Source organism: Pagrus pagrus (genome assembly GCF_965226575.1).
Source record: "Pagrus pagrus genome assembly, chromosome: 14".
Taxonomy (NCBI): Eukaryota; Metazoa; Chordata; class Actinopteri; order Spariformes; family Sparidae; genus Pagrus; species Pagrus pagrus.
In genome coordinates, this window is record NC_140198.1 from 16,565,392 (window position 1) to 16,589,469 (window position 24,078).

At 44.3% G+C, this 24,078-nt stretch overlaps 1 protein-coding gene across 1 annotated transcript in view; it reads left to right on the forward strand.

The window, feature by feature from the left end:
- The window catches only part of LOC311269491 (cell adhesion molecule DSCAML1-like), a gene marked incomplete at its 5' end in the record, with an annotated part of 56,941 nt that overhangs the window by 27,204 nt on the left and 5,659 nt on the right, over positions 1-24,078 (forward strand). Inside the window, 26 exon segments of the mRNA XM_084373658.1 lie at positions 4,677-4,823; positions 4,925-5,203; positions 6,971-7,246; positions 7,407-7,703; positions 8,282-8,554; positions 9,389-9,673; positions 9,854-9,973; positions 10,063-10,239; positions 10,813-11,012; positions 11,302-11,398; positions 11,544-11,672; positions 11,756-11,923; positions 12,047-12,117; positions 13,097-13,337; positions 14,308-14,493; positions 15,656-15,811; positions 17,446-17,585; positions 19,098-19,136; positions 20,716-20,869; positions 21,407-21,524; positions 21,656-21,819; positions 21,930-22,028; positions 22,294-22,482; positions 23,358-23,645; positions 23,741-23,896; positions 24,032-24,062. Coding sequence (XP_084229784.1) covers positions 4,677-4,823; positions 4,925-5,203; positions 6,971-7,246; positions 7,407-7,703; positions 8,282-8,554; positions 9,389-9,673; positions 9,854-9,973; positions 10,063-10,239; positions 10,813-11,012; positions 11,302-11,398; positions 11,544-11,672; positions 11,756-11,923; positions 12,047-12,117; positions 13,097-13,337; positions 14,308-14,493; positions 15,656-15,811; positions 17,446-17,585; positions 19,098-19,136; positions 20,716-20,869; positions 21,407-21,524; positions 21,656-21,819; positions 21,930-22,028; positions 22,294-22,482; positions 23,358-23,645; positions 23,741-23,896; positions 24,032-24,062 — 4,480 coding nt within the window.

Sequence of the window (24,078 nt, forward strand, 5' to 3'; positions counted from 1 at the left end):
AAATAACCTTCATTTAACTGGGAGAGCCCTTCGAGCGAAGGAACCCACTGCCTTTGACCGTCGACAGTGTTGAGTACGACGCAGACTCCAGGGATCAGATGGTAGTGATCCGCCAGGAGGAAAACAGGGATGTGAGTTCGATAGCTCATTAGCCTTTTCCAAACTGATTAGATATGGGGTCCATACAGGGAACTCCCGAAGGAAAACCAACGTTTTTACTCAGAGCTGTGAGTGCTGCACGATCACACAGTTATTTTTCATTTAGTATATGTTTACGCAGGTTATAAGATAATTCCTGCTAAGAGAGTTAAAAGGTTAAAAGCTCCTGAAATAGACCAGTCTAGATCGTGTGGCAATTTGCCCCTTTAAAGCATGTAGGTCAGATTCATTTCCAAGAGCTAAATTAGTTTCCTGTTGAGGGTAGAGATGTCCAACTTAGTTTCGGAGCTGCACATTAAACTGCCAGTGAACGGGCACCAAGTGATTTTAGATTGATTCTTTTCACACCTTCGTCCTGAAGGTCTAAAAGCTAAATAAGTTGCTCTCATTGTGCTCATGTTGTGACACAGAGTTGGATTTAACTGCCTTTCAAACCAACAAACTTCAGACTGAACCTCAGGGAACAGGAACACTAAAAGAAAGTGTGTTCAGTCGTATGTTTTTGGAAAATATTTGTGATTGGATACAAAACCCACTTGCATCTGAAAAGCTATATTTAGCAACTTCACCCTGATGCTGTTTTTTCCCCCCATTAATTTCACTGACATCTTCCACCAGTTCACCATTGTGATTTTTGCACTTTGCACAACGTGGAGGCTTTCACCGTCTCGTCCTTAACGATTGTAAACACGTCGTGCTTTAATAATTGCTGGAAGTACGCCGAAAAACGTAACAGGATGGCAGCGAGAAGACCCTAGCAACAGGGAGAGGATGAAGAAAGCGTGAGAGTGGGAGGGAGGGGGAAAGATGCAGAACATCAATAAATAATGGCCCCACTGAGGAGGTGGAAATATGGGCCTCGTTATCTTTGCGCCGACGCCTTCATTTGCATGTGAGAAAATGAGGCTGCTACGAACTCGGGCGCGCGCACACACACAGGCGATGCACACACAAACACTCTTAGACCCACACGGGCTACAGTATATTTCCTATTTATAGACTCTGTCATGCTTTTATTTTTTCCTGTTCTCTCTCGCACATTTATGCTTCCATTTTTTCCCTTTTTGTTTCCTCCTCGTCGGAATTTGTCATAGCAGCAGCAGGTCGGGCCTGTTGTGCGACTGCGAGGCCGCGGGCATTTTGTCGGATTAAAAAGATACAGCGATAGCAAACCTTCATCACACAGAAGAGGTTTTCTCAGGACATACAGCGCAATTAATTTGAGTAAAGCCACTTTTTGAACATTACACACATACAGTTTACAGAGTACACACACAGTCGGGGAGTGGATTTTTAATGACATGCTCATGTGTGTACTTTAGCCACTTCAATCAGCTTCAAATAAATGTGTGTGACCTAAAGCATAAGAATAGATAACTATAAGATAGTATAAGCAATGCATGCTGTCGTGAATGCACGCGTGGAAACAAATATAATAATACTTATTATAATAAGTATTCAAATGATGATTTTATAAAATGAAGAAAAAAACAGGGTGGAGGGGGAGTAGTGGAAAAGATTCTTGTTTTAGGGGAAAAAATATCAATTATCAGTTTCTAAAATGTGTGATTAAAAGATGGTGTTTCTTTGTTTTTAATTGCATATCTAACATTTTTGTGAAAATTGAGAATAAAACACATTTCACTACATTTAAAAAAAAAATCCTGATCTACTTCTTATAAGTAAAGATTAGAATATTTCCCCCTCTGGACTCCATCTGCATCAGGAATACATGCACAATTTTCCTCCATGAATGGCTCTCATTGAGGCTCTGACCGAACTCATACAAAATCCAACAATGTTGACATCCTCAAGGCAATGCAGCTTCTTTCAGAAAGCTTCTTTCTGGGTGAAAGGACTCTTTAAAGGACCATTTATAGTTGGTGGAAAATACTTAAACCTTTAAACGGTTCCTTCAGAGGTCTTTTGAGGATCCATGAGTGCTTCTATTTTTTAACCTAATGGTCCTTTTAGTTTCAGTACATGGTGTTTCAGTCTTTTTGGGAAAGTCTTCCATGAAGATCCCAAACTAAACCATTTGGATGGACTGTTTTGCGCCATGTGAAGTATAATGTCTTATGGTCAGCAGTTTCCTCTGTTGCTGAACAGAAAGACGTTTGTCTATTCATGTTTTTCTTCTGACTTGATTGAACAAATGCATGTTTGAGACATAAACCTAAATACTTAGTGCGTATGGAGTTAAAGCGAAGGACACACGACAGGTTTGCGTAAAAAAATTATGCAACACTAACAAATGCACCCTGTTTTCCGCTCGGAGCTGAATGCATGCATGTCTGCATGTTTTGCTGCAGCTGCGTGTGTGTCTGCATGTGTGTGTGTACTGCACATCGGCTCTGTTTCTCGTTATCTAGTCAAGTCAGCATGAATAAAAGCTGAGGGAGCACAGTGATTTAGTAATTAATATTTTACTCTGTCTGCCACTCTGCTTAGAGACCGAGAGTGAGAGAGAGAGCGGAAAAGGGCGAGAGAGACGAAGAGGGTTCACACAAAGAGATGAAGAGAGTCGACCAGAGATAGACTGATAGACTGATAGTGAACGAGCCACTCAGTTAAGATGGAGCGACAGTAAGGGGAATAATGTGAGGTGCATCATGTAATCAGTGTTGTTTCAGACGCGTCGCTGCAGACGGGATGGATTCCGTCCCCTGCTGAAGACAGAAAGTGTGGCTTTGACAGATCCAGCTGACTCTCCCTCTCTCTTTTCTCTCTCTCTCTCTCTCTCTCTCCCTCTCTCTCTCTCTCTCCCTGCCTATGTCAGAGTGTTGTGACAGGCGAGTTGTCAGTGTTGTGGGAGTAGCAGTCTTAAAGTGCTCATTATCCTGTAAGGCTTCATTCTGGGGGGCAAACAAAGGCTGCTGTGAAATTGCAGCCTGTGCCTCCTCTCGGGTCATGCAGTATATTCCATGCAAACACATGCACAGTCCATAACTGCTACCTTCAGTGTTCCTGCTCAACCCCTCCGCAAGACCTCGACAAACACAGAGCTTGTAGATAAAATACTGACGCTGAAAACACACAGGGGCGCCTGAACACAGCCAATCCAGCTTCTGGCCGTAGATACTTAAAGAAGCAGGTGATAGTTGATGTTTACCTAAACCTGATTGTTTAATGGCAACCATTTTGAAATATGTTCCTCTAACAGGAAGCTGCAAAACAATTGCTTGGCAGAAAAGGCCAGATTGACAAAATGTGTGATAATTTAATTGGCTAGGGTTTTTAATAACAACCACTAGCATGCCCAAATATGAAGATACTCTGTGTTCCAGAAAGTTGTTAAAGGTTAAGTTCACCCATAATTGATGATTCAGTCATTATCCACTCACACCCCATGGTGATGGAAAGTCAGATGAAGTTTCAAAGTCAACAAAACATTTCTGGAGCGTCACAGCAAATGTGTTAAATAATATAACATGTCGCAGCATTCTCCTACACAACTGATAAATTGAGACGTGTTTTGAAATTTAAAAAAACAGCAGAAAATAGCTTTATACAGCTTGTTCGGCATAATCTAGTAGCACCCGAGCTCCCAAATTGATTTGAAAATACATTATTTCACCTGACTTTGGGTGAGTAGATGATAACTGAATTTTAATTTTTCGGGTGAACTCATCCTTTAAAATGCCCATATTGTGTTTTCTTTACCATTGAAAAAGCTCTCTATATCTACAGACGGAGCGAGTTCTCCTCCACCATGATTCTACAGAAGCCCAGTATGGACAAACCGAGCACTGACTTTAGAGAGGGCCTTTTGTGAAACGAGGGGTATTCAGTTGGTTGCAATCTGCAACCACACCGCCAGATGTCTCTAAATCCTACACACTGATCCTTTACAATGTAAACATATACCCCCCTCGATTTATGAGAAACATTAATTTATAGAGATGTTCATACCTCACGATGGGCAAATGTCTGTCATTACATTTGGAAATTAGCTCCATGGGATTCCAGAAAATACACAAACAAATACAAGCAGAAAGTGAAGGACAACGTGTGTGTGTGTGTGTGTGTGTGTGTGTGTGTGTACCATGCAGTATCAGAGAATCCCCCGACTTCTCTTTTCCCTCTGCACCCTATCTGCCTGCAATCAACGGACCCATCACATAGGGACACACTTGATCTTTGGCCTTCCATTTTTGTTACCACACTTAAAGGAAGAACATTTAGATAGTTTGGTGATGAAAGTGTGGTGCATAAGAGTTTTATGTTGTGTGTAAATGGACAGTAAATCTGTCTCCGCTCTGTCTATGGGTGGTGTAAGTGACCGCTGAGTGTCCTCCAGGCCTTGAAAGAGTGCCAGGTTTTGGGGAAGCAACATTATCAGGCAGGTAGTGCCAACTGTTCAGGCAGCTGTTTGTTCTTAGTGCAATACGGTTTCGCAATGAGCACAATGGGTTTGTACCAGAATGAGTGTATGTTTTTTACTGGATGTTTCTGTCTGTCAGCAGTTTTCCTTTGGGGAAATTAATGAAAGTCGTTATTGAATGTGTCTTTTTCAGGTAACAGGTTCTCACTGACCTCCTTCGGGGCTCTTTACATCTCTGATGTTCAGAAGGAGGACGCCCTCTCCACATACCGGTGCATCACCAAACATAAGTACAGTGGCGAGACACGCCAAAGCAATGGAGCCAGGCTCTCTGTAATGGGTGAGCAGCTTGCTGTTGTCAGTTTACTCATGTTAGTTGGATATTTATCTTTGTCTCAACAATAAAAAAAAACAAAAAACAACCTTGTCTCTGCCCTCCAGACCCCAACGAGTCCTCACCTACCATCCTGGACAGTTTCCAAGCAGGGGAGGTGTATGCAGGCCAGAGTATCGAGCTCCCTTGCATAGCGGGAGGTTACCCCAGCCCCACCGTGCGCTGGCTGAAAGATGGTCGCCCGCTGCCCTCAGATGCCCGCTGGACACGGCGTTTGACAGGGCTGACCATCAGCGACCTGAGGCAGGAAGACAGCGGCAGCTACGCGTGCGAGGTCACCAACAGTTTTGGCTCAAAGGAGGTGTCTGGACAGCTTCACGTTATAGGTGTGTGAGCACGCACACACACACACACATTCAAAACCAACCTGACAGACTCCCACGCTGTCTCCTCAGTGACTCAGCCTGGCAGACGGAAACGTTCACAAACTCCTCACACATATAAGTTGTGCCTAGAGTGTGTCTGTAACAAACATGTGTGTGAGCTGTATGATGCCCTGTCATATCAGGTCTCAAAAAGGGAGACAGGGCAATAATTCACTGAGACTGAATCCGTAACACAGCTGCCAGCACAATTCACCATCAGAGAGACGGAGGGTGAGGAAGACAGAGATAAACACAAGGGGTCACACGGGGGACGATCAGACACCCAGACAGTGCTGGAATGACATTATCTACAATGTAATAACAAGATAATAAGCGAGGCAGCGATAAGCGCACATTGTGTAAAGTATACAACGAAACAAAGAGCGGGAGAAGGCGAGACACAGGGGGAGAATAGAGAGGCGGTAGGCTTTGCCAGTGGGCACATCATGGCAGCACACTCTGTGACTCTGACAGGGTGAGGAGGGGGGGAGGTTGGGAGGCACAGAGATGCCCCCCAGCACACACCACCAGCTGCCTTATTGCTCACTGACATTTTCGCACACACACACACACACACACGTGCATACACACTGTCTGTCGCGCGTACACAAAAGCGGACGGACACACTTACACACACAAGTGGACGGAGATGTGAAGAGATATCTCCAGCTGCTTTTTTAATGAGTGCGTCGAACTGATTGAGTCACCACTGCTGATTGTGCTCGCTTCCTCCCTCTCTCTCTCTCCGTCTCTGCAGACTGTATCCATGAATGTGTGTGTCACTTTTGACTGCAGCTGAATGATTTTAGTCACTTAGGAGATTAAAAAAATAATATCACTTGACAATAAGACATATTTATAAAATATTTAGAATTTGTTTCTTTCAAATAATTGATAAATTATTAATTATTATTAACCCTAATATGATGTGTAAACCACTCAATGTAAAATATGAGTGACAATAATGCGTAAGTGCACTCTTTCTAATTGCCAGGAGGGGGTGACTCCACTGGTTGCAAAAAAGAAGTCTGATTGTATGTAAGCTCATGAGAAAATGACCCTAATTCTTACTTGTTTTTTGTACCTCAGTAAACAGCTTCCTAATGAGTTTATGGTCCCAATTTCTAGTTTCAAGTCTTCTTCAATACAGCATGATGTTCATTTTTTAAATTATGGTCCCATTTGGAGTAAAATTGATGATAAAGCAGGGTATGGTTTAGTTTTCTGAATTAGATCCAATAAGGATACACCTCATCCTCCCCAGCTCCGACCTCTGGTACAAATATTGTCACTTACACTTGGTGTTTTTAATATTAACTCATGAATCTGGCAACTCAGGTTGTATTTTTATATCTCATAGGTAATAACTATTTTGTGAATCCTTAATACCTGAGATAGTAACCACCAATACATTAACCACTAACAAAGAATAAACCCTGTATAATTAGGATCGACTGCAAAGTTGTACCAGAAAATTATAAAATCTTGGCATTTATCAGGAAATCGAGGATATCAAGTGATACCAAATCAAAAATAAAAAGAAGGCTAGCAACAGCGATACAAACTTAACATGATGATTTCATTTATTCATTTAACAGTCTCACAACAAAAGGTATGAATTTCTTTAAAGTGTAACATAAAAACTAAACACAACCTCAGTTGGAGGTTTTATTGTTTTATTCTTGTATCTATTTGTGTTCTAACAAACAACCTTCGTCCTTCCCTCAGATCCACTACGAGTGACCTTGTCCCCTAAGAATCTGAAAACTGGCATCAGCAGCACACTGTTCTTCACCTGCACTGTGGAGGGCTCTCCAGAATACACCATCACATGGTACAGCAACACAGAGCCAATCGTCCCCGACCAGCACATCTCCATCCAGGGACAACACAACGACACGCTGCAGATCACTGCAGCACAGAAGTTCCACTCGGGGGCCTACCAGTGCTTCGCCTCCCGAAAGGGCCACACTGCTCAGGACTTTTCCATTATTCTGCTAGAGGGTATGTGGACAAGCTGTCACAGATATACACAAGTGCAAAGTCTGTATAAATAAGGACGGGGAAGGCATTTTAATACAGTGTTTTAAAAGAAACTGAGAGGTAATCCTTGGACTTCTTCTCACCGTTCTGTCTTTATGTCCTTCTCTCTCGTTCCTCTCAGATGGTACTCCTCGTATTGTGTCTTCCTTCAGCGAGCGGGTGGTGAACCCCGGCGAGCCTTTCTCCCTCATGTGTGCAGCCAAAGGAGCCCCGCCCCCCTCCATCACCTGGACGCTGGACGACGAGCCCGTGGTGCGAGACTCCACCTACAAGACCAGCCAGTACACCCTGTCGGACGGCCTGACCGTGTCGCACGTCAACGTCAGCAGCCCGCTCATTCGGGACGGAGGAGTGTATCGTTGCGTCGCACGCAACTCGGCCGGTAGCGCCGAGTACCAAGCGCGCATAAACGTAAGAGGTGCCTGTCTGCTTTTCAATATAAATGCACTCTACACCTGACTCCATACAAACACACAAGGGCTAAAGAGAGGCATAGATCACTTTGCATTTTACACACAGTTACATCTATCTATCTATCTATCTATCTATCTATCTATTTATCTATCTGTCTATCTATCTATCTGTTTATCTGTCTGTCTATCTGTCTGTCTATCTATCTATCTATCTATCTATCTATCTATCTATCTACCTATCTACTGTATCTATCTATCTATCTATCTATCTATCTATCTATCTGAGGATAATTTAGAAAATCAGGACTCACTTAGATACACAGACTATCTGATTAGACCAAAATCAACAATATCCTCACTCAGATTTTAGTAAAGGGAGCATAACTAACCTCCCTGTCCACCTGTCAACTTGCCCCAATCACTCTATCCCTCAACCTTTATCTCTTCACCTCCTGTCTCCGTGGCTGCTCCCTTACTCTGCCATGACCTCCCTCACCTCATCTGCCTCTCTCTCCGACCTCTGTGTGTGTCTCTCTCTCTGTCTCCTCCCTCCATCCCCTCCCTCTCTTCCCTGTGTCTCCAGGTCCACCCCGAATCAGACCCATGCGGGACATCACCGCAGTGGCGGGCAGGAACACCTACATAACGTGCCGCGTGATTGGCTACCCCTATTACTCCATCAAGTGGCTGAAGGACGGCATGCAGCTGCCCGATAATCATCGTCAAGTGGTGTTTGAGAACGGCACCCTGAGGCTGACGGACGTGCAGAAGGGCGCGGACGAGGGCACCTACTTGTGTAGCGTTCTGATCCAACCGCAGGTGTCAATCAACCAGACTGTTCATGTCACTGTCAAAGGTGAGCGTGAAGAGAAGATTCAAAGCTACAGTGGGCAATGTTTTTAGGTAGAAATTAACCCATCTCCAATCATGAAGTGAGGCTAGTGAGCCGTCCACCTGATCGGGATGCACTGTGGCTTCATGTCAGTAGTCAGAAAGCAATCTGCCAAAATAAAGCTTAAATAAGCAACATTAGTTCTTTTGGCGCCTTTTTTTACCTTTTTAAAAAAGATCGACAAGTTGGTCTTTTTGGTCAATATGCCAAATATATATATATATATATATATATATATATGTGCAGTTTACAGATGTTAGCAAAAGAGATTTCTAGATTTCACAATACCTCATCACTGCAGACGCCAGTGTTCAAAGTTGTGCAGTGCAGATTAAAGTAATGCTTCATGACAAAGGTAGTTGGTGTTTTAGGACAGATTTGTGTTTCAGTGTTTCCGCATTTTGTTGACTCTGAGTGGGGTAATGATGGTAGCAGGGCAGCTGCAGAGGTGTTTAAGGGTGTGTGCATGTGCCTGCGTGCGAGTGTGTCTCTGATTTAATTAGATGAATAATAATGAAGCCTAGATTAAATCCCCCAGATGTCTCAGCTGTAGTACCCCCACCCCAACCTCCATTACTATGGCAACGGAATGACTTCCTCCTGCCAATTGGACTCTAACCAGAGCAGCTATTATGGGCTGCAGGAGATGGGGGCTGAAGGGGGGGAGAGAAGAGGGACCCACTGGCCAATGACCTTCTCTCTCTCTCAGCATTGCTCCAGATGGCCACACTGCCACTCTTCCATGTCTATCGCTGCCTTTATTCCACTAACTCTGCGCACTCTTCCTCCCTCCGCCAGTGCCACCCCTCATCCAGCCCTTCGATATCCCCTCTACCTCAGTGGGGAAGCTCATGTACATCGCCTGTGTGGTGTCATCTGGGGACATGCCCATACGCATCACCTGGCACAAAGACGGCCAGCTCATCGTGCCAGGCTCCGCCTCTGGCGTCGCAATAGAGACCAAAGAGTTCATGAGCTCCCTGCAAATCTCCAAGGTGACACTGAAGCACAACGGGAACTACACCTGCATCGCCAGCAACGCCGCCGCCACCGTCAGCTGGGAGAGACAGTTGATTGTTACTGGTGAGGGACTGAGCAAAGGGAGGGTGGCATGATGATGAATTAGGTCAGATCAGATGTGATATCCAATGTGCAGAGGGAGTTTAGAATTGCACACGTTATTTTAGGAACACTCCCATTTTCTACCTTTTACTGTTTCTTTTAGCCTTCCATTTAGGTTAATCACATCTTTTTACTCTTCAGTGCCTCCACGTTTCGTGGTGCAGCCCAACAATCAGGACTGTATCTACGGCAAAGCTGGAGTTCTCAACTGCTCCGTGGAGGGTTACCCACCTCCAAAAGTCATGTGGAAACACGCCAAAGGTAAAATCAGCACATCACCCTGACAATATCTGCAACACGGGTTCACGTCATGGAAAATAACCATGCTTTTACTTTGCGTTGCGGTGCAGGTGTAGGAAACCCTCAGCAGTACCACCCAGTCCCTCTAACTGGCCGAATCCAGATCATGTCAAACGGCTCTCTGCTCATCCGGCACGTGCTCGAGGACGACAGAGGGTACTACCTCTGTCAGGCCTCCAACGGAGTGGGCTCAGACATCAGTAAAAGCATGATCCTCACTGTCAAGAGTAAGTGTCAATCATACTCTCTTTAGCTTCCTTTCATAACCACATCTCCTGGATTGCACATCCACTGTATACAGAGACAAGCCTTAGCTTTTTGAGGGGAATCAACTCCTCTAAGATGCACTTTTAGCCCCAGGCTAGTGCGGCCTGTACTGAACCTAACAAAACCTTGTCTCCGCCCTGCCCTTCCTTAACTGGGGGTATCTTTGCTATTGATTGATGCGTTCCGGCTGCCGGTCTGTGTGCTCCTGAATGTTTGGTGGGGAAAAGGGCTGATGAATTAGTGATGAAAACAAAACCACAGGAACCTCTTCAATCAATAATCTATGTCTGAGGAAAGGAGGTGGAAAAGAATCAGGAGAAGAAGACGAAGAAGGCAGGCAGGAAGGAGGGAGAGTAAGAGGGCCAGCGGGGCTTGAAGCGTGAAATGAAAATGGAGAACGAAGTGCAGAAATAGAGATGTCTATACATCTGTAATATATCCTCGGTTTTCCAATACCACATCCCCGCTCCCTCGTCTCATTACTCCATATAATACTATTCGTCACACTGACATGTGTCTGTATTTCCGCTCAGTTCCCGCCATGATCACCAGCCACCCCAACACCACCATGGCGAGGAAGGGCCAGACCAAGGAGCTGAACTGCACGGCACGGGGCGAACAACCCATCATCATCCGCTGGGAGAGAGGGGACACCGTCATCGACGCTGAGAGGAACCCCCGCTACTCTATCACCATCAACAAGAAGGGCGACGAGGTCATCTCAACCCTTAAGGTCAGATACAGAATACAACAGTATATTTAGCATATTTAGTGTTCGTATTTTGCATATTTTTTTTAATTTTAGGAAGTGTCAATGTTTTTTCCTTTAAATGACTACATTATGAAACGAGATGAACGGAAGGATGTGATTATCTGGCTTCACACATTCAGGCTTCTTAATTAATGGTTTAATTGTATTATAACAGAAGATTTCATGTGTGCTACTGCTGCTGCCTGATGTGCTTTTTCTGTATATTTTGTTGCACATTCTAACTTTTTTTTGTCCGTGTTGACGCTCACAGCTGAACCCAGCTGAGCGAGGCGATTCTGTCTTCTTCTCCTGCCATGCCATCAACTCCTACGGAGAGGGTCGAGGCCTCATCCAACTCACTGTGCAAGGTATCTCTACCACATACTGCGCATGTCTCGCAAACTTCTTTAATTTACTGAAACATGAGGTCCAGCACGGTAGCAATATGTGGAAAAATGTTGTCGAATCAAATCTCGATCAGAAGCCCTTACATTTTCTCTCTGTCACACACAGAACCACCAGATCCCCCTGAACTGGAAGTGAGGGAGGTGAAGGACAGGAGCATGAACCTGCGCTGGATCCAAAGGTTTGATGGAAACAGCATCATCACCAGCTATGACATCGAGTACAAGAACAAGTCAGGTGGGTATCCTACATTTAAATATGCCTGAAACATCTTTCAAGATCCATGTCTTAAAGGTCTAAACTCTTTCCATAATCCACAGACTCCTGGGATCACATGTACACAACCAGAAACATCTCACCCACCAACAATCAGGCAAACATTGTGGAGCTGCACCCGGCCTGCGTTTACAGCATCCGCATGTACTCCTACAACAAGATTGGCCGAAGCCTTCCAAGCAAAGAGCTCACAATCAGTACCGAGGAAGCACGTAAGTGATTGTTTTCTCCTAGACATCACACTTCTTCTCTTTGTCTTTCTCTGTGATTTTTGTTCATGAACGAGGGCTGTGAATATCGACAGTAACAGTTTATTTGACATCTTCCATCAACAGCACCTGACGGGCCGCCAATGGATGTAATCCTCCAACCGATGACATCTCAGAGCATACGCGTTACTTGGAGGGTATGTGTATTATCATACAGTGCTTATTTACGATTAGTAGAGATACAGTGCAAATCACTGTTTAATACTGTGTGTATATATACCTCCATCTGCACAACACTTCATTTAAATGCTAATACTTATGTCCTTTATGTCTTTAACTACAAATTTCTTAAGTGTTGATAGGCATAAACATTTAATTCATTAATACCTACATAGAATTGTGACAAGCCAGATGATTAATATTTATATTCTTGAGCAAGAATTAAGGATTACAGGTGCAAATGTTTATATTTTTGCAGTTATTCAATGTATTATAATATTACTGCCAAGTTCCAAATAACCCAGTTGCAACGTTGCACAGTGATTTTAAAGGTGCAATATGTAAGAATTAGCCACTCAAAACAAAAAGGGGCAGTATATAACCAGAGTAACTGCTAACTGCTAGCTAACGTAGTGTGTTAGCTCAGTTGTTCCAAGTGCTGTATCATAGGCAGCTGGACTTCAGTTTCTTGAACACAATACACACACAGTACATAGTTGCATTTGTTGCACACTGTTGTTTCATCACATTCAACTCTGTTCTTTTTTAAAAAATTTTAACTATAATTCTGGCCATATCTCACACACCGCTCCTTCAACAAACTAAAACAAGTCCAGTTGCCTATGATACAGCACTAAGAATTACCATGACCTGGATGACTGAGAACTTTCATCAACATGTTAGCTCAGTTAGTCGTGCAGCTAGCAGTCCAGACTGGGAGCTTGGGACCAAAAGATTGTTAGTGTGTACACCACTAGCACATTAGCTTTGAACTGGAACGAGCTGCTACCTTCAGCAGATATCCCTACAACACAGTACATCATAATGTTAAAACTGCTTTTTATTCATGTTCTGCGGACAGGTTTTGTAGATTTTTGGATGCTTTTAACTAAAGTTCTTACACGTTGCCCCTGACGTGCACTTTAATATGAATCCCTCTCACCACATTTCTTTCAGGCTCCTAAGAAGGAGCTGCAGAACGGAGTCATCCGAGGCTACCAGATCGGTTACAGGGAGAATGGCCCAGGCAGCAACGGCCAGTACAGCATAGTGGAGATGAAAGCTACAGGGGACAGTGAAGTGTACACCCTGGACAACCTAAAGAAGTTTGCCCAGTACGGGGTTGTGGTCCAGGCCTTCAACAGAGCTGGGACGGGTCCATCCAGTACTGAGATCAACGCTACCACATTGGAAGATGGTAGGAGAGCTGGGAGAGAGGGATGGAGCAAAAAGTAGATGACAGGATGAAAGACAAGGAGTGTAGACCCAATTGAGAGAGCATGGCAGGACGTGAAGATTAAAGGATCCATAAAGCTTATGTGTCTTTGATTTGGAAGAAATAATAGAGAATATAATCAAATGCAACAACAGGATGGCAGACAGACAAATAAACGCAGCTATCATACATACAGACACACGTGCTTCTAAAAGAAATTGTAGAAATGAATTTGCAGCACATCCCCCCATTCTTCTTTCCACTTTAATTAGCACCCTCATTAGGCTGGTAGAGAGCGAGAGAGGAACAAGGAACCCCATTACTCTCCAAATGTCTGCTCACTCTGCCTCCTTTTTCTCTTCCTCTCCTTTATCTTCCTCTTCCTCCCATTGGTTCCCCACTCTTCCTCCTCATCCGTCCTCTGTCTATGTCACATCTTTGTCATTTCTGTTAGACAGAATTATATGGACGGTAATGATAGACACCCTTATCAACAGTAATTGTGGTTGTAATTACCCTACAACTGCATTTACCTTAAAGATGAACATGGCCTCTCTCAGATTTTATCCTCCACATCTCTGCTCAACCCACCCTCTTCATCTGCATTTTAACCCCTTAAGGTGTAGCTGCTTTACTATTCATGGTGCTCTCTCTCAGTGCTCTTCCTCCCCTCTACACCTCCTCTCCGTCTCTCCTCTGTGCTCTAAAAGCCAGCACCGAACAAGGAGCTATTGAGAGCTAATTTGAGCTTATTTGACTGATTTGTTTCAGCAGAGATTGCCTGTGGGTTGTTGGTGTTGAGTAGTCATTAATTATTAAAGCCTTAGCCCGCCATGCCAGATCAGTCATGTCTTCTTAGCGACAGCAATAACTGAGGATTTTGGACAAGTAGAAATCATTAAAACAACCTCAATGCTCATATTGACTAACGCTTGCCGTCTGCTCTCTCCAGTGCCCAGCGAGCCTCCGCAGAACGTGCGAGCCATCTCCGTGACGTCGGACGAGGCGGTGATCACGTGGGCAGAGCCTCCACGGCTGACACTGCACGGTGTGCTGAAAGGCTACCGGGTTGTGTTTTGGTCCCTCTTCCCTGACGGAGGTGGGTGCTGTGGGGGCCAGGCCCAGTGGCCAATGCAGAGTAATTATCACCTATCTCATTCTAAACTTCACCAACCAACCCTCCCACCCACCCACCGACCTCTTTGTCTGTATTTGGAGTCAGAGTTTTGTGAGTGTGTCCGCACCTTTCTCATAAAGCACTTCCTGTTCCTGTGCGTCTTTGAATGTGTCTGTTTGCCCTTTTTTCTTTGTGTCTTAGAGTCTCAACACTGTCAGTTCTGATGGTTGGTGAGATTGCAGTACAGTAGTTCAATGTGTTTGTGCTCCTATGTCTGTTCAACCCTGTTTCCTAAATTTGCATTAGCAGATATGTTTTGTGGGAACTAATGTGCAGATAATGGCAAAAAAAAGAGGCACAATTTACATTGTTTTGATTATGTTTAGTTGACGAAAGGACTTTTTCACAAACTTTTCTTAACTATGACTAAGTGCTTTAGTAGCCTATACACCGCAAAAACTTAAAACCTTTCTTAGTATATTTGTCACATTACACTTAAAGGTGCTATATGTAAAAAAAATCTGCCACCTAAGAATTGGTCGAATTCGTACTCAAAACAAATGGAGCAGCATATCACCAGAGTAACCACGAACTGTAGCTGCCGTTAGCTAGTTAGCTCGTTTAGCCATGCATCTAGTGGTCCAGACCGGGGGCTTTTGACTGGGATGGACCAGAGCTAGCTGGTTGGCATGTTAACATCTGTTGACATCTCTGCAACCCAAATCATAGAAGTCATAAAGTCACATTCACATTCTGTTGATAATTTTAGTTTAATCATAATTAACCCTAATTTTAGTGTTTTTAACTAAAATTCTTACATATTACGACTCTAGTAGACGACAGAGTCACAAAGAAAGAAGCATTTCAGTGAGTTATACGCAGTTGTTTTTAGACAATTTTCACTTGTTCCATTGGCAGATTATTTTTAATTATTACTGGCAAAAAAATTAATGTTTTATTATTTTTGTACTTATTTTTGAAGTGCCATTTTCCACTGTGTAAACCTATTGCCACCCTGCCTTGTATTTTAGGCAGTAATCAAATTTCCCGCAAAACATATTTAGCAAAGCAAGTTAGTAGTGTGTAAATGTATTTTGTAGAAAACAGAGTATGTGTTGCCTGCCCGCCAGATTATGTAAAGAACTGTTTAAATAAAGTTTTCCCCTCCTGTCCTCCTCCTCAGAATGGGGAGAGATGCAGAATATCACCACCACACGTGAACAGGTGGAGCTGCGAGGGCTGGAGAAGTTCACCAACTACAGTGTTCAAGTGCTGGCCTACACACAGGCTGGAGACGGAGTCCGCAGCAACGTCCTGTACATCCAAACACGCGAGGACCGTGAGTATACACACCAACTAGAGGTCAAAATGAAAGATGACAGCATTTTACCTATTTGTTTATATATTTTGATGCGTTCAGATTCAAATAGAGGAAAGCATGAAAGTATGCTTGCACCGTGTATGGGGTAAAGGGGGAAGGAAGATGGGAAGGTAATATACAAAAAACAGTGCTGGGCTTTATCTCAAACCCATGACAAAAGCTCATTTATGCTGGAAAGCTCCATTAGCAGTGCTAATGAGAATTAAGAGGCTTTGGGTCCACAGCTCAGGGCTGAGGGAGGGCTGGCGGGAGACGCTGGGGGGAGAGGAGGGGTGCTCTCTGGGAGCATATAGCATCCAGGAGTCAGCCATCAGCCCTAGCCTGCATCCTCTCTGCCAGCCCTCTTGCCATAGGCAGAGGGATTAACTCCTCTTGGATTAGAGAGAATTAATTTTGTGCTTACACCATTGAGGGCGGGATTACAGCCGGATCCATGTCTCTTTATAGAGGAGGGGGGAGGAGGAGGGGCCTGGAGGTTGAAGATGGAAAGATAGGACGGTGATCACGCAGCCTTTATATAGACATAATAGAAACGTAATGTTTGAGCCGAATTAAAGTGCTCGTCTTATATTTGTTTGAGTGTATGAGCCCTTTACCGTGACGCATCGTGATTGGCACAGTGTAATGTCTTCATTTAAGTGGGGATGTTCACTCAGCACCATTGTTTCCTCGCTTCCTCGTCATCACACGGGCCGCGCTGGCTGTGCAGTCTGTCTGGAGTCCTGGGCAGATTTTGGGCACCAGATGGGACTTAACCACCTCCCCACCCCCTCCCGCTACCACTCCTACTTTGACATGGAGGTCCAGTTATGATAATGTTGCCCCTCCCCGACATCATCGCTCCCCCAGGAACTGCACCTATCATTCTCGCCATTCTTTCATCCCCGCCTCCCTCTTTTAAAACCTCCCTCGCTGCATCTATCCTTTTTCGAGTTGTTTTTATCCGTGCTCATGTAATGTGCGGGATGAAGAAGTCCGAGGTTTGAATGACTGGATCAGGGGGCCTCACATAAAAGAGAAAGAGGAATTGGGGGTTGGATTTAGTTACAGCCTTCTATAGACCCCATATGAGGCCCACTGTCAAACACGAGTTATATTTATGGACAGGATTGAATAGGCTTGACACTGTGAACCCCATACTGTAAGGCCAGTGTGACAAAAGCATTATTGTCCAGCTTTCACAGCATCCAGTGTCCTGATGTGTTTTTTTGTACAGCGCGCATCCATTTTATACCCTTCTTACGCCTTTAGATGCTAATGAGAGCATTAAGTGGTATCCAGTGTCAAGCTGAAGTGGCGAGCAGAGGATCAGACACTAGTGTCTCTAATCTGTTTGTGGGTCTGAGAGTTAAGAGAATGCTTGGTGTCACAAAGTCAGAACTGCTGACCAATGTCGGACTGAACATATGTCACCAGCGTCCACCCCAAAGGGACCTCGTCCAAGTCCTCCCAGAGCGGCTTAGCGCGGGATAAGACGAGCAATCTGCAAACAAGCCTGCTCACTTTAATAGGCGTCCAACACCCAGCATGCGCAACACACATGGAGGCATATACTGTGCGCGTGCCCTGATGTTCCTATGTGTTTCCTACAGTTCCTGGTCCACCAGCTGGCATCAAGGCGGTCCCTTCCTCTCCCAGTAGTGTGGTCGTGTCCTGGTTGCCTCCTCACAAACCAAACGGCGTCATCCGCAAGTACACCATCTACTGCTCCAGTCCAGGGTCTGGACAGCCGGTAAGTCCAGTAGAAAATGTTCCAGCTGATTGAGAGGCAAGGAATTTGTGAACTTGATAAACATCTACCAATTGAAATAATTAATTTGTAACCACTATTATTAATTGGCCCTGTAAGTGTGTGTGCGTGTGTGTGTCTTTTGCGCGTGTCTCTCTTTCACTGCATTTGCACCACCGCTTTATTTCCTGCCCTCCCAGATGAACAGATGAGGTTGTCTTGGCAACGTGATGAGACGTAGATATGCAAATGAAGCAGAGAACAAGCTCACACATGCACACTGCCGCATAAGAAACACACACACACACACACACAGAGACACACACAGAAACATTACATTTCAACATTTTCTATTTATACATGCATGTGCGGCATTTCGGTTGCAGTTAGATCATGTGCACACAAACACCGGCGCACGGTGAAATCTGATATCAAGCTCGAATCTCACTTTCTTATTATTCACAAATACTCCTCCCCTCTCTGTGCATGAGTGCCATGTAAATGAGCACGGGCAGGGAGGGGAGAGAGAAAGGGAGGAAGGGAGGGGGAAAGGAGGTTGAGAGAGAGAGAGAAACAGGAGCAACGTTAGAGGTAGGGAGAGACCGAGGGGAAATGAGGGAAAAAGAGAGAGATGAGGGGGGAGGAAAGAGGGGGAGAGAGGGAGAGGCAGGCTGGGAAGAAGGGAGGAGCAGAGGAGGGTATCAGTCACATCGAGATGAGAGTGCTTTTGTCCGTCTTTTCATTATCTCCCTGTATCACTCCCTGGATCACCACAACACCACCGCTATGCTGGAGGAATTTTCGAACGCACCCCCTACACACACACAGACACACACACACACACACACACACATACGTACACACACCCTCCTCCCTCCCTCTGTCTCTCCATCCTCTCCTCTTCACTGAGCTAGACAGAGAGGGATAGAGGGAAAGAGGGGGAAGCAAATGGTGAGGGAACTGAAGATGAACACTGAGAGATGAACAGATTAAAGAGATAGAACGGAGGATCGACTTGAGAGAAAAACTGTGTTTTTGTGCGCGCGTCGGCATGTGTGTGCGTTTGTGTGCCTGCAGGTGCGTGAGTGAATATCTTCTCAAAGATGTGTTGTCGTAAAAAATTATCCACAGGAACGTTAAATCCAGTATTGAGGCCTAAAATGTGATTTTTCTTAGCCCGGTGAATAAATTATTTCGTTGAAAAAATGGTGGGGGGGAATCCATGCACTCACTCTGAATGCATTTTTTTTATTTGACTTATTTCTCTTATTTTTCATACTTAAGTGCTTAATGCTCATTTGTAACAGTTTGAAACACTTGTACTACATTCATTTATACTGTGTAGCACTAATGTGTGGTGAAAGAGGCCTTCACTCACTCAAAACATTTCTCAATGGATAAAAAAAAAAATCCATCACTGCCACCAAAATGACAAAAATGACAAATTCCTTTATCATTGTTTCTGTCAATAAAGTCAAAATTCTACTGATCAAGGTTTTCTTGATGGGTTCACAGGGAAACCTACATGAACATAGCAGTGGAGTTCGTAGAGAGGTCAGTCATAGCTGAGAGAGGCCTCCAGTATCCACATGTCCACACTGCAAGAACCAGCAAATACAAACGAAGTAGAAACACATCTGCATGCTTAAATTCAAATGACGCAATAAAGCTACAAAAGAATGTGAATACATATCACACAAGGGCTGCTCAGTTAATCGAAACATTGAAATTGCAATATGTCAAGTGCAGTGTCCAAATCACAAGCTGCATTTTTTGATAAAGGTAAAATTTGTGACAGCATTATTATTACGTGCTCTGTCCTACAAATGTTGTTCTTCAGATGTAAGAAGACGTGATTATTTGGTGCACATCCGAAGAAATGTAACATCATCATGACTTTATTTTTTTTTTTTACTGAAAATGAAAAATATGATGCAAACATGATCAGTCCCACTAATCATGAATCAGTTCGTAATCATAATATCTGTCAAAATGATATATTTTTTTTACCATATCCTGCAGCCTTATATCACGTATACAATGATGAATGTCAACCAAAAACAGCAAAATTCATTCTCAAAAGACTTTAATGTGTATATGAATAAATGTTTGATATCAATGATCACAAGGCCAAAACTAAAAAAAAAGTGTTTTGGATCAGACATCATGCATGAATAGAAAAAGAGATATAACATGCAGGAATCTCAAGGTCAAATTAAAAAAAATAAATAAATCTTATTCTTTCCAGACACCAAGATGTCTCTGAACAATTTCTCCAAAAAAAAGAAAACTATTTTTCAAACAATCGTTTTGCCGTAGGCGTTTTTTAAAGAAGACATTTTGACTTGTCAGAGTGGTTAAAAAACACAGGTGTAAATAATAAAATCAATGACGGCTGGATTCCATCTAGCTGCTTCAGTTTCAGGTTCCTGATATTGTGCACGCTGGCCCACTGTCACACTGTTACGGCACAGTATAAAACAAAGCTGTTGTTAGTCGAGTCAGGTCAATTATATTTATATAGCCAAAAAAAAGAAAAATGTATATACACAGAGTAAGAAACCTGAGCCAGAGAGGATAGATCCCTCTCCCAGGATGGACAGACACAAACTAGATATCATGTGTACAGAACAGACCGACAAAATCACAGCATGCAGATCACAATGACAAAATATCTGATACAAGTAGATTATAAAATATATGTGAAGAGTGAGCAGGCTGAGTCGTTGCCACATGACCTCCTCTCCTCCGCGTGCACCTGGAGGAGGACAGGCGACACGAGATAATTAGCGATAAAAAATATCAGAATGTGTTCAGATTTTGGTAACAGAAGTACAGATATAGGAAGACTGTAAAACAAGCAACGAGCAGTGATCCGATGGTTAGGTGAAAGCTAACACTTTCCTGGTATGACAAGTTAAAATGTCTGCTGCAAAAAATGCCTATCGACAGAATTTTCTCTTCTTGTTCTCCAAGAAAATGTAACTTTAAAATGAGACTGATGTCTCTCAATGCACATTTACATACTTCCTGTAACGCTTAGTCTGGTACAGTTTCTGAGTTGCCACCAAGCCTGTCGTGTCAGCGTGTTATCACAGTCTGCTAACCTGACATTGCGTGCCCTCTGTCCCAGGCACCCAGCGAGTACGAGGCCAACCCGGAGATGCTCTTCTACCGCATCACGCACCTTTCCCGTGGCAAACAATACCACATCTGGGCTGCAGCCGTGACAACTGCGGGCAGAGGCAACATCAGCTCAAAGGTCACAGTGGAGCCTGCTGGGAAAGGTGGGTCCTCCAGGCGAGCCTGTAGTGGAGTAGAAGGGTAAAGGGATTTCTGTAAAGGTTATGAGGGAGAGCGCTCCAGAGATGGCTATGAAACGGCTACATGATCTGTCCGTGCGCGGATCGCTTTCATCGCTCGCTCTCCTTCCTCGCTCTGTCTACTCTCTCTGTTATTGATTGACAGCCGTAGTATCGATTGAGTAGCGGCTGTGTTGCAAGAAATGCTGTTGTTAATTATGTGGTGATGAACAGGGCCTATCCAGTAAAATGACCCTTGGGGAGAGAGGTAGCAGGCGGGAATCAATAGATGGGAGGATCTATGGAGAAAAGATAGACTGAAACTAAGAGGTTAGAGGAGGGGCCACACTAAAACACTACGCTACAGCTTTTTATTCCCTCAGCAGAGAGCGAAGGCCTTTCCCCTTTGGCAACCGGGCCACTCATTCAGCGAACAGCGGAGAGTTTGACGTTTTGTCTTGGTGTATCTGCAATCATCTTTGTGTCATAGATCTGATTTAATCAAGTTATTTCTGTGTGCAGTCCCGGCTAAGATCCTGTCCTTCGGGGGCACGGTGACCACACCCTGGATGAAGGAAGTGCGTCTGCCCTGCAGTTCAGTGGGAGAGCCCGCCCCCACAATTAAATGGACCAAAGACAGGTCAGAGCTCGTCATATATCGCTTATATGTCAGAGTCATGACTCACCCAGACAGATACTGCTGCTTGTGAGAGCACAAATAACTTTCTCTGGAATGAGATTAACATCCGTAACCTGCCTGTGCTTTGTCAGTGAGGACACCGCCATCCCTGTGACAGCTGACAGCCAGAAGCAGATCTTATCCAACGGCACACTGGTGCTGCGTTCAGTCAAAGCAGAGGATTCTGGGTACTACACCTGTACGGCCACAAACACCCTGGGCTTCGACACCATTATAGTCAATCTGGTGGTGCAAGGTAAGAAGAAACAGAAGGTGTTTTTGAGCGGAGTTTAGCTGCGGAGGAGGTGTTTGCATTGGGATGTTTCCGCTCTGTTGTTGAGTCACTGTCTCTGTGTGCACACGCAGTTCCTCCTGATCAGCCTCGCCTGACCGTCTCCACTACCTCCACCTCCTCCATCACCCTGGCTTGGATCCCTGGGGACAATGGGGGAAGCTCCATCAGAGGTATGCTCCTGACCAGAGAAACATCTGGTCACCTTGCAAATAGCTGATTTTGTGACAGTTTTTCTATGCTACACACAACTGTGTAAACAATGTTTCTGTGTAAGAAGTCCTCAAACCAGAGCTGATTGTGGCTCACTGTTGCCCCCTGGTGTCCAACTGATGTAGCAGCAGCAAGGATCCTCCACAGTGTTACATCTCTTGTACTTTCAGTAGATGTTGTAAATGACTTTTGTTTGACATAAAATTGTGCTGGTCAATTCTGCAGGGTTTGTGCTGCAGTATTCAGTGGACAACACGGAGGAATGGAGGGATGTGTTCATCAGCTCCAGCGAGCGATCGTTCAGGTTGGACAATCTGCGCTGTGGAACCTGGTACAAGGTCAAGTTGGCCGCCAAGAACAGCGTGGGCTCAGGGCGCATCAGTGAGATCATTGAGGCAAAGACACATGGAAGAGGTGAGGGCTTAGAGTGCCGTATACACGAAGGAAAGGGAATTAAAAGACTTTAACTCAAAATAGATTAAAATGGTGGAATTTCTCATTTGAGATTAAATAAATCAAAATCTAAGTATGTTTTCACACGTAGCTCTGATGGAGCCTTTCCCCCCTGTGTTCAGGTCATTTAGGAATATTTGAACCCAACTATCGCGCGGTGGTATGCACCCATCAGAGCCCAGCCCCAGCAGCAAACTCTTAAAGCAGCATTTCTTCTAATAAGATGCAATAGGACGTTGTTTTCTGTTTGCAGTCCAGATTCTTTCTGCAACGTCATATTTGGCTAATTTGTAGTGAAAATATACGTGATTGTAGTGTGGCAAAAAGAAAAAGTCTTTGTAAGAGTTTGTAGGTTGTTTTTTATTAACTTAATTGTAATTCAATTAAAATCTTCAGATTATATTTAATTAATACAACAGAAAGATAGAAAATGTCTCCAGGATGTTACTCTCTACAGTTTCTACATGCAAATATGCTGAATAAATAGTGCAGTCAGCTGGGACACATTGTTCTTATATCACATCAACGAAGTCCTTATAAAAAAAAAATCCTGAATGAGATCCCAATGTGAAATAGTCCTATACGATGGTATTCCTCCCAACTGTTGTTTTCCTGGGTGACTGTGATCTAGTGGCAGAGAAAACTGGTCAGTGATGGCGAGGTTTATAGGAAACCAGTGTAAATACTGATGGTGTCATTATTTCATTGTAACTTGTCTGTTGCCATTTTAAGTCATCAGTAGATCACAAAAATCCAGATATACATGTTAGATTGCTGCGTTGGCATTACCATTATCTTTCTAACCTCCTGTTGCTCTGTGCCACTCGTCTCTCCAGAGCCAGTGTTCAATAAGGACCAGCCGCTGCTCACCCACATCAACTCCACTCACGCAGGCCTCAACCTGCAGGGCTGGACCAGCGGTGGCTGCCCCATCACTGACATGATGCTGGACTTCAGGCCCAAAGGTACCTGGGCCTGGCAGAGCCTCAAGGCCAACTCCACCACTCAGCTCTTCCTCAGCGAGCTGCGTGAGGCCACCTGGTATGAGCTCAAAATGAAGGCCTGCAACAGCGCTGGCTGCGGCAACCAGAGCTCCCAGTTTGCGACCACCGACTATGATGGCAGTAAGTGCATCCTACATTTCTGCATTTCTGTCCGTCCGTCGCTTCTTTGTCATCTGTATCTCTAAATTTTCTTTCCTTCCTCCATCTCTCCTCAGGCACAATCCCTCCCATTAAATCAGCCCGTGGAGAAGGGGACGACGTGAAAAAGCTGTTCTCCATCGGCTCTCCCGTCATCCTGGTTACTCTGGGCGTCGCTTTGCTCTTCATTATCCGCAAGAAGCGCAAGGAGAAGAGGCTTAAACGACTTAGAGGTGAGAGAAAGAAAGTGAGAGTTCAGAGGGAGATCTGTGTTATTGTGTGTAATGGATTAACGTAACAGCCTGACACGTTTAAACGATTATCTTCACAGCCAACTATAATCTAATTAAGATATTGTCTTCTTGTAGATGCTAAGAGCCTCGCTGAGATGCTTATCAGGTAAGAGCCAGATTTT